This window comes from Oryza brachyantha, chromosome 11 (genome assembly GCF_000231095.2).
Source record: "Oryza brachyantha chromosome 11, ObraRS2, whole genome shotgun sequence".
NCBI lineage: Eukaryota > Viridiplantae > Streptophyta > Magnoliopsida > Poales > Poaceae > Oryza > Oryza brachyantha.
In genome coordinates, this window is record NC_023173.2 from 14,822,625 (window position 1) to 14,832,892 (window position 10,268).

At 42.0% G+C, this 10,268-nt stretch overlaps 3 protein-coding genes across 3 annotated transcripts; all 3 read left to right on the top strand.

Moving 5' to 3' along the window:
• Positions 1–309: 309 nt before the first annotated feature.
• Positions 310–3,832, top strand: LOC102713140. Its single transcript, XM_015842426.1, has 6 exons — positions 310–1,899; positions 1,976–2,083; positions 2,176–2,298; positions 2,510–2,559; positions 3,081–3,277; positions 3,438–3,832. The coding sequence occupies exons 1-6, from the start codon at positions 310–312 to the stop codon at positions 3,461–3,463; spliced, it is 2,094 nt and encodes a 697-aa protein (XP_015697912.1). The 3' UTR covers positions 3,464–3,832.
• A 1,393-nt stretch (positions 3,833–5,225) lies between these two features.
• Positions 5,226–7,727, top strand: LOC107303402. Its single transcript, XM_040528564.1, has 5 exons — positions 5,226–5,291; positions 5,638–5,770; positions 6,158–6,270; positions 7,248–7,328; positions 7,412–7,727. The coding sequence occupies exons 1-5, from the start codon at positions 5,226–5,228 to the stop codon at positions 7,496–7,498; spliced, it is 480 nt and encodes a 159-aa protein (XP_040384498.1). The 3' UTR covers positions 7,499–7,727.
• An 813-nt stretch (positions 7,728–8,540) lies between these two features.
• On the top strand, positions 8,541–9,939 carry LOC121055804. Its single transcript, XM_040529094.1, has one exon. It carries the CDS (start codon positions 8,590–8,592, stop codon positions 9,832–9,834), a length of 1,245 nt encoding a protein of 414 aa, XP_040385028.1. The 5' UTR covers positions 8,541–8,589; the 3' UTR covers positions 9,835–9,939.
• Positions 9,940–10,268: the final 329 nt, after the last annotated feature.

Here is a 10,268-nt window from a genome sequence, read left to right on the forward strand (position 1 = left end):
GTAATCCTATCCGCTGTATCTGTACTTCTATGTATACATCCAGATTGCGATCTACGGCTTAACCGCTCAATAAACCCTTCATATCCCCCTACCACCTCGCGGCCTCTCTCAACAACAAGAGGAACCGCCGCCTCCGCCTCCGCCTCCGCCTCCGCCGCCGTATCCTCCGCCGCCAAACGCTCCATCCCTTCCGCTTCGTACTCCTCGATCGTGCTGCTGTGCGGAGTTTCGACGAGCGCCCGCGACATCTCGCCCCGCCGCGGCATTTCGACAAGCGCCGGGCGAGCGAGCAACTGCACCGGCACGGCGATGGCCAGCGGCGGCAAGGACGTGGTGAAGGAGGCTCGGTCCGTGCTGCTGCAGGAGTACGACGGGGACCACAAGGGGGCGCTGGCCCGCGCCGTGAAGCTCTCCCGCTCGCACCCGCGGTCGGCGATGGCGCTCCGGCTCGCCGGGGACCTCCACCACGCCGCAGCGATCAGGGCGCGGAACATCGAAAAACTTGGCGGGAAGGTGGCCATCGACGCGGACCGGGAGGCGATCAAGCACGTCGAGTTGGCCCGCCAAGCACTCTCCAAGGCCAAGCAGCTCGTCCCCGACTGCGTCGACATCGCCACCGCGCTCGGCGACGTCTTCGCCTTCACCACCATGTACCAGGAGGCGGAGGTCGAGTACAACTACGCACTGGCCATCCCCCTCCCCGTCGACCCAGCTCTTCACAACGCGGCGTACGGCCTGCACGGCCGCGACCGCACCACCGTGAACGAGAGGGTGAAGGAGGCAAGGGAGAAGGCCGACGTCGCCTACGGCCGCCTGACGGAGCAGTTGATCGATATCTCGGTAGGACAAATGTTTGAAGCCTCGGACGGCGCCAAGGAGGTGGGCGCTCTCCTCCAGGCAAAACCGGGTGCGTCGGCGACGGAGATCCTGAAAGCTGAGCGCGACGCGGCGCTGGAGCAGCGAAAGAACGCGAGGAGCCTCGCCGAGGCCTTCCCGGGCTCGTCGCGCGCGCAGTGCTTCTACGGCTACATGGACCTCAAGTTCAATCGCCTCCTCGACGAGTCCATCGACAAGAGGAGCTTCGTGCGGCGCAGCACCCTGAGCATCGTGGACCGCGCGGCGGAGAAGTTCCCCAACTCGATGGTGATCGCCTCGTTCCGCGCCAAGCTCCTGTACATCCTGGGCGACTACGATGCCGCGGAGAAAGATTGCCGCCGAGCTCTCAACATGAAGAATCCTGATGATCCCGCAGATGACTGCGTGCCGCCTGGTTCCATCAGCGGGCCGAACCGCGGCGCGAGGGAAGTTTCTCTCTCCTGCGTGTTCCATGAGCTGATCAACAAGATCGTAGGTGCAGCCAACGATTACTGGAGTTGTATGACAGAACAGAAAAGGAGCGAGTTCCTAAGTGTGAGGTTTGATGCACTACAGGAGGAGTACAATAAGGTTGATCGCGCTTCGTTCAGCGTGTGGGACGTGCTGATCTTTGTGGAGAAACACAAGTCTTACAGATTTTGGATTTGCCCCTTCTGTGATAACCATAGCAAGAAGCATACGGACACTGCATCGCTACTGTCACACATGTGCAGCAAGCACCAAAGGGCAGTTTTGCCGAGGCTGCAATCGGCTTTAGATCAGAAATTGGATTGCACTGCATTTGACAGTGATCTGTGCTCTTTCAATAGGATAACTTTTTCTCAAGATTCTGATCAGAACGACATTGTGTGCTTTAAAGAGAGAGATCAGATGTTCAGATGGCTGTTTGATAAACCCTCAAGTGGAATAGGAACACATGCACTGTCTCAAATAATAGAAAGAAAACGCACGAAAGGAATTGTGCTCCTTGAGCACATCAAGGAGAAGTTGAAGACTTTGGCTGCAGATAAATTTAGTACTGAGGTTTGACATTTTTATATACAATTGGGACCATTTTTTGCTGGTATTACATGAGATCAACTTTGGTTCTGCATTGCAGTTTGCTGAGGCTCTTCCAGGAATACAGGAGTTGTGGATTAAATTTGTTCAAGGTTCTGCTGTGGATTATCGAGAAGTCATCTTGGCAATTGGAAGATCGTTGCTATGGGTTTGTCCTGTGCTGAATTTGCTTGCTAGGCCTAGTTATGCAGATATTTTCTCATAGTGTGTGATTACCGAGTATTGCCACCACCTTTGCAGATGAAATTAAAGAAATGCATGTCTGAGGATCCGGAAGTAGGTGCTAAGAGGATTTGTGCTGCTGATATTGATGAAATGCTTGCTATTGCAGCTTATAATTATAGCAGTGGTGCTGTTGAAGTGGTTCGTTTTGTTTACCTTTACATACATTGAAAAATAAAAAATAGTATTTCTCTGTTGAACACTCCTAATTAATTTGTATTATTATTGGTTTATTAGGATCTGCCACTTAAAATTAATACTAGAGAATCAAAATTCTTTTCCAGTCTTATTATTGTCTCATTAGTTGATTCGACGAAACAGAATTACTAACAAAAAAAAAACTTTCTTTCAGTTTTCACACTCAGATGAGGCTCAAAAGATAAATCAGAATCATCAAGGAAGGTAATATAATATTGATTTGGTGTATTTCTGTTAATTATTTCTTGCCAGGACTATCCTGTACTTTTTTTAAGGAATTATGTATTTAGCTCTGATTTGTTTATGTCTAGTATTCACAGAATTTCTCTCTTTTTTTTACATATTCTGCATTATGTCTTTCTTTTTTGCTCAGTTTGTCCATTAATTATGTACCATTCATGAGGACACATATACTGAGGCCATGTTTCTTATTACTAACAAAAGTGTAATGGATCTTCCATCTTGACCTTTTGTACTTTATTTCTCCTTAATGAAATGATGCACCGTTCTCCTGTTTTGTTCAGAAAAGAAACAAGTTATCAAGGGTAATAACATCAAAATCATGGTCATCCAACTTTGCCTTGCCATATATACGCTTGTTTCCTCTTCTGGAGGTTTCATAATTCTCGACAATGCACATAAATACCTAATATTTTGTTTCGTTTTTCCTCTATTGCCATTTGTTTCCTCAGACTCTCAGCTTGCAAATTTCATTATTCCTGTAGTGACTTTCATGGTGAAAATAGAAGCTCTGGGACCACTGTGGACATGAAATTGCAAGATCCACCAACCAATATGGATGAAAATGGAAACAAGCTAGATGAACAGCTGGAAAAACTGGAGATTGATCTAAATTCTGCTCGATCAAGTCCAAGTCCTCAACCCAGTACACCAAATGAAAATAGAGGCCCCGACATATTAGGTATGCCTTTTTTATTTAAACTCACAAGGAAATGTGTATTATGAGTATAATTAAGATAGGAAATATTTTACAAATGCATCTATCGTATTTTGAGCTTGTTATCTTGTCTTGTATTAATTGTTGGTAGTAATGCTATTGAGTCCATATTCTATCTTTGCAGACAGAATCGGTGATATCGTCATATGAAAATGATTTTAGCATACATATGTTTTTGTGTTATATAAACACAAAACTATATGTAAGCTCATTTGATGCTGGGAACGATCCGAAGAAATTCATTTCTAGGAGGCTATAAAACAAAATCTTGTGAATTAACTACGTGATGCTTTGGAATTTGAACTATGGGTTGTCCATCGTTCCATATGATCGCCTGACAGGATGTAATGCATTATATCTATGCTTCAATAATATCTATGGGTGTGTCTTGGTGTGCGCTATTTGGTTTCAGATCTTGTAGTAGGGAGTTTAATCTTGTTGGACACCAAATGTAATCTGCATCGACTTGGATCCTAATGCTATTTTGGTATAGTTGTCAGATGTTGATTGAACTCTTCAGTATACCTGCTGGCTGCGGTGACACATTTTTCATGATCCTATCTAACTGTTTACAGCGGTCCATTTTAGTGATTAACAGTATGTTATATGATTAATTGTTGTTACTATAAGCTGTAATAATCACATTGCTTACAGGAGAATTTAGCACTTCCTGTGCAAATGGTAATAGTGTTTCATGATGTGGATGATCGATTCATGAGAGCAAATGAAGTCATTCATCCTCAAGAAAAATATACTTTTAATATGGCCACAATGTCCCTTTTTTATTTTTTGAGGCAGAATATGACCACTGTTTGTCTCGAATCTTGACGATCACAATGTTTAGTCACATGGTCAGTACTAAACAAACAGAATATTCTGTACTGCTCTAATTTTTGGAACTCTATTCACTTATTCAGTAATGAAGCACAATTGTTTATTTTAACTTGGAAATCTCATAAACCAGGATCTTCTGGCCAATTTCCAGAGGAAACAGCAAAGACTTCCATCTATCAAAAGTGTGATGTTCTCAACGAAAGCAGTGAAGACATATTAATCTTGCATTTGATCCTACAGGTAGTTTGCAGTTGCAATGTGGTTAGATGTTTTGATGAAAACATGTAATTTGATCAAATAATTTCCTGCATCTTGTGCAGACATTTTGGAATTTGAGGCCTTTGAGATGATTTTTTAAAGAGACCACCTGTCTGTTTCCAGTCAAGTCATGATGGCTTTTGCATTGCTGATATATTCTATGACATCTTCTCTTCTTGGGAGAACAATGATCACAATGGAATGTATTATTCACTGACTTCTCTGAAGAGCAATTTGTGCCAGATTGTAAATGATAGAAGTATATTTCAAAAGGTATTCTTATCATACTTTCTGATCATTACGAAACTTTACGACTTCCCTAACAATATGTGGATGTGGCATCATTACATTTCATTGTATAAAGCACCCCAGACCTTGCCATGAAGGACTTCAGTTTTTCTTTTTCTCATACCAGAGTCACTTTTTTTATCTTGTTGATTGTCTATTATGTTTTTAACATTAAGCGTGTGAATTAGTGAGCACAGTTATAATACTGTTATGTACCATTACTAAGAGCTGCCAGGCTTTCTTTTTCTATGTTTCTCTCCCTTTTTTCAGATGATGTTGGTTGTTCCTACTTATTTATGAATTAGTGAACCTGTCTTCTTAGAGTACTAGCATCTATGTTACGCATGTTCTTGTGTGTTTACAAAGCAAACCTGGTGAATCATTTTCAGCTGAGGGCTGGAATTTCTTTTGCTTCTGATGTTTTGGCTATAGTTCTCAAGGGACTGCACATGTCAGAAGCTTCTTTGCATTTCTGTTTCCATAACAAGATTCAGGGACAAGTAGTAAGTCCAATCAAGTGTGAAGACTGTATATGCCGAGCGCATTATCTTTTTGGGATGAGGATCATTATCTTTTTGGGATGAGGATCTTGGTGCAAGTGAGTTGTAGGTGGTGTGGAGTGTGTATTGATGAAGAAGAATATAGTGCATTTTCCCATAAACTTGATGCAGGTTCACCGGAAATAACAAAGGTGCATAATGTAAATTCCCTGCTTAGCCACATCAATATGGTACTACATATTGTAAGACTTTTTAGCCTTGCCTATATTTATTAATTGATGAATGTATCTAATTAATATGTATGTCTAGATTCATTAGCAACCATATGAATCTAGGCAAAGCTATAAAGTCTTACATTAAGAAACGGAGGGAGTATATGTAAAACTGTGGCATGAAATTCTGGCATGCGGTGACTGTTGCAATTCTCATTCTCCTTTCCTGCAGATTAAGTGCTTTGCAGATCTTCCGGTTGCAATGGATGAGCAGCAGTTATGCTACCAGGAGAAATGCCAGTCGTGTGGAAATCTGAAGATTATTGGCCATTTTCTTTTGACCACACAGCACTACTTTATAATAGGTAACTGTTCATTTACAATAGTAAATTGCTACTTAAAACTGTTGTGATCATGCCTCTATTAGAGAACAAAAATCCATGACATCGGGACAAAATTAGCAAATTATTTCAAATCAAGCCCAATAAGCATTATAATCTACAGTAATTATCTTCATTATGACTTGCTGTCCTTAAAATATAAATAAAATGAGAAAAAAAAGATAGATATATTCATCAAATGGAAAAAGGATAACTGTAAAGTTGTATGTGACTTTTCACGCATAAGTAAATAATAAGTTTCCTCTGAGCTCTATGGTGTGTCAAGAATCTACTGCAATAGTCAACCTTTTTTCCCTTAGAACTAGTTTAAATGAAAGTATGAAACAATTCCTTTATTGTCTCCTTTTGCAGTGTTGAACAGCATGGGTAGTAGCGAAAGCCATGTCAGCCTGTCTAAACTTCTGATTGGTTGTACATCTCCCACCAATATTACAATCACAACTAAGTATACTCTGGCCTCGATGGTAAGTTCACACGAAGCCTTTCTGTTTTCCTGAATTGAATTTGCTGATGAAACCACACAAACAACCTTATCCTGCGGTTCAGTTCTGATATTTAAGGGATTCGGAAAAGTACAAGTCTTTTGATATTGGTCGATATGCAGTTTCCAAGATATTTACATCATTTTTTACAAGTTTGATATTATTTATTTCTTTATTGGCATTGTCCATCTTTAATTTTGAGGGAATAAGCAATATATTAAAAACACACTGAAAACGAGAGAAAGGGCTCACATATCATAACTTATTAAGGGGGAGTGAGGTTCAAACCCAAGTCGTGGCTCAACCGAAACGAAAGCCACTCAGCATATTACAAACGTCGGGAAAGAGAAGGGGGAAAGAAGAGAATCTAAAGCGAGGAATGCTCTCGCTATCACCGTCTGAGTTCATGTCATATAGTATTAGGAATTTCTTTCCCTTCAAATTGTGTTGGATCAATTGTAAAGCTTGATTATTTGACTGCAACTGATCACTTTGTGTGACCCTTGTGTGCGATGCTTCACCCATCCCAAAATGGTAGGAATATTTTGAGAAATAAAAATCAAGCAAGAATGGGTAGTATATGTAGGCGGTATACTTTGCTGAGATTTTTGAGCATTTGTGTTGGAGATCATCTACTTTTGTTCCTGTTTCTTCCTATGTTTAAGCTTATTTTTTACGCAATTTTACCATCCTTAAGGAGATATCAAGAGATACCACTGTTTTCTACGTAAAATTTAGTATCTCTTGATACCTTAGGTACTAAAAGATATCAAATTTTACCTAGAAAACAGTGGTATCTCATGGTACCTCCTCAAGTATGAGAAAAAAAACTCTTATTTTTTACATGGATATGAGCCACCTGTTCTTTATTGCTTAGAATATAAAATTTACTCATAATAACTGTCTGGCAAATGGATTTTACATCCAAGTTACATATGCATTCGTTTCATATTCTCCAGATCTGCTGCTCTGATGGACGGTATGTCTGTATTTCTCGTGACCAAAACAAGTGGCTCATATTTGATACTAGGACAATCGAGGTAACAAAGCTGTCTCTGATTCTCAACTGCTCCGTTTTGATTCGATGTACTGGAGGTTGATTTGTGGCTCCTGACATATGCAGGCAGAAGATTCCTGGGATCGTTTGGTGCAGCGTTTTACAGATAGCGAGCTCAGGATTGAAGCCATCATCTTCGAGGTCATCAAGTAGCTAAGATAGATTTGCATGACCTTACCAAGTTATTCTTTCAGTTTAGTACGCAGTGTTGTTCGATCATTTTAGTTTGGAGATGGTGTAACTTCAGACCGGAGCTCTACGGAGATATGGTAGATATCGGTGGTTACATGCTAATGTTATCTTGTGTCCATAACATGGATAATGCATGGCTTTGCATTACAGATAGTCAGATGCTGATATTTGTAACATCTGTTTACATAACACGGCACGGATTTCGTTATTGTTCTCTATCACCGGCAACCTTTCGACTCAAAACAAATATAGCAACAGATGATCAGTGATGGTCCCTTATCTCTTCACAGGTTGACAATGGGAACCAAAAACATGTAGGCAGAAATATAAAGAGCAAGGCTAAAAAAACATCATCGATGCAAATAGCAAAGCATACACCACTGATGCACGTTGAACAATGAATTTGTATATTATATATAGAGTTTTACTTCCATCCATCCTTTTATACCTCGAGGTACCAGTATCTCGTGGTATCAAATCGTTTCTGATCGTTGGATCCTACACATCCTAATTAGCAGTGCACATCCTAATTAGCTAGATCCAATGGTGAGAAACGATTTAGTACCTCGAGGTACCAGTACCTTGAGCTACAAAAGAAATGATGAAAGTAAAACTCTTATATATAAGATTTTTTAAGGATGGTCCCAGAAAGGTTTCTTCAATCAGAAAACACATAGTCAAACAAAATTATCAGAAACAGTAACAATTGTTCGGTACACATTCACACTGAACAATCTCAGAAACCCATTCTTTTTTCTCCCTTTTACCCTAACAGCCTTAGGGTTATCAATATCAATTTAACACTCATGCGAAACTGCAACTGCGACCTGATTTCACCCACACACAGAAGACAAAACAAATTACACAACGAATTCCCTCGAGCACCTGCAATCGGATTTGCTTACCGAGTCGGCTGAAAACCGAATTCCCATCGGATTTGCTCTTCTGCTCCCGCTATATATGCGTGCCCGACCCCTCCCCAAGAATCAGTGCAAAGAAGCAGAGCTCAGCCAAGATTTCCACCAAGACGAAAGTGTTGGAGCGACGAGGCCATGGCGGCCGATCTGCCAGACGATATCCTGATGGATATCTTCTCCCTCCTCGAGATCCCTGACCTCATGAGGGCGAGCTCCGTCTGCGCGTCATGGCGCGCCGCGTACGGCAGCCTACTCAGGCTTGGCCAGTACAAACGGGCCCAGACACCATGCCTGTTCTACACATCTGCGTCCGATGACGATGAGAGGGTTGCTTGCCTCTACAGCCTCGCGGAGAATAAGGTTTACAAGTTGACGCTCCCGGATCCACCCATCCGGAGGAGGCATCTGATCGGCTCCTCCCATGGCTGGCTGGTCACCGCCGACGAGAGGTCCGAGCTGCACATGGTGAACCCGATCACCGGTGAACAGGTCGCTCTCCCGTCCGTCGCCACCATGGAGCACGTCAAGCCCATCACCGATGATGCAGGCGTAGTCCTCGAGTACGAGTTGTCGGAATACTGGGGAGATATGGTTCATGAAGATCCGACGATCCATTCTCCCGATGGCCTCCGTGATCACCTCTACTTCAAGGCATTCGTGTTTCTTGAACCCTCCATGGGAGGCTACATTGTGGTGCTCATTCACAATCCATTCCATCAGCTTTCATTTGCAAGGGAAGGAGATTGTAAATGGACATGGCTGCCACCGGGTGAAACGTGCTACGAGGAATGCATCTACATGGATGGCCTTCTGTATGCATTGACAGCAAGTGGAGGAATCGATGTGTTTGATCTCAGCACTGGCTCTTCTGCTATCACAAGGAAGGTATTTGTAGGTTCGATGAAGTGCTATATCCACGAGAACATGTACATTGTTCAGGCACCATGGGGTGATGTGCTGCAAGTTTGGAGGGAGCAGGAAATTGCAGCCGGGGACAATGAGGAGGATGCTCCAGAATGGGACATTTCAAAGATTTTAATCCATACTAAGAACATACATGTGTATAGGATCGACATGGCAACAAAAGAGCTTGTGGAAATAAATGGGCTACAAGATCATGTGTTATTTCTGGGGAATAACAAGTCACAGTGTCTCAGTTCTGAAGAATACCCGCACTTGAAGGCAAATCATGTCTACTTCACTGATGATGAAGAGGACATTGCATTATCGGTTAGGGATCTTCCCCGTGACATAGGTGTTTTCAACTTAGAAAATAACAGCCGTGAAGAAATTGCACCCCCTCAGCTATGGTCTGGATGGCCAAGTCCAATTTGGATAACACCTAATCTTACAATTGGGAACTTGAGATTGAACAACTAGTTAACTGCTAGAGAGCCAGAGTAGTATCATTTTATCTGTTTTCTAGGTTTCCACTCTTTTTTTTTTTTTCAGTTGTAACCTTTTTTTTAGCCAGATCGGCTGGAATAAGCGACCAAATTTTTATTAAGAATAGAAATAATGGAGTATAAAAATTATAAGATTTACGCCATTAAACCCTCTCGACTTATGAAATCTCACTCAAGCATGACACTAAACAAAAATTTCTAGGCCTATCTACTCTCAACAGGTTGATAAAACAGAGGTCAAGATAGGTGTGGTTGAAGGTAGGGGATGTAAACACCAGATTTTTCCAGATCAAGGCAAGAGCCAGGAAAAAGAAAACCACATCCAGTCTTCAACTTCGGAAGATGGTGTAGCCTTTTCCCACCAAAGAAATCATAAATAATATTATTTTATTTTTAACATATTTTTAA

What these genes read in the sequence shown, in the direction of transcription:
- LOC102713140 (XM_015842426.1), top strand. Translation starts at nt 310, where the DNA reads ATGGCCAGCGGCGGCAAGGACGTGGTGAAGGAGGCTCGGTCCGTGCTG. An exon ending in CAGATAAATTTAGTACTGAG is followed by an intron (nt 1,900 to 1,975) that starts GTTTGACATTTT and finishes TCTGCATTGCAG; the next exon opens with TTTGCTGAGGCTCTTCCAGG. An exon ending in TTGGAAGATCGTTGCTATGG is followed by an intron (nt 2,084 to 2,175) that starts GTTTGTCCTGTG and finishes CCACCTTTGCAG; the next exon opens with ATGAAATTAAAGAAATGCAT.
- LOC107303402 (XM_040528564.1), top strand. Translation starts at nt 5,226, where the DNA reads ATGCCGAGCGCATTATCTTTTTGGGATGAGGATCATTATCTTTTTGGG. An exon ending in GGATGAGGATCTTGGTGCAA is followed by an intron (nt 5,292 to 5,637) that starts GTGAGTTGTAGG and finishes CCTTTCCTGCAG; the next exon opens with ATTAAGTGCTTTGCAGATCT. An exon ending in ACAGCACTACTTTATAATAG is followed by an intron (nt 5,771 to 6,157) that starts GTAACTGTTCAT and finishes CTCCTTTTGCAG; the next exon opens with TGTTGAACAGCATGGGTAGT.
- LOC121055804 (XM_040529094.1), top strand. Translation starts at nt 8,590, where the DNA reads ATGGCGGCCGATCTGCCAGACGATATCCTGATGGATATCTTCTCCCTC.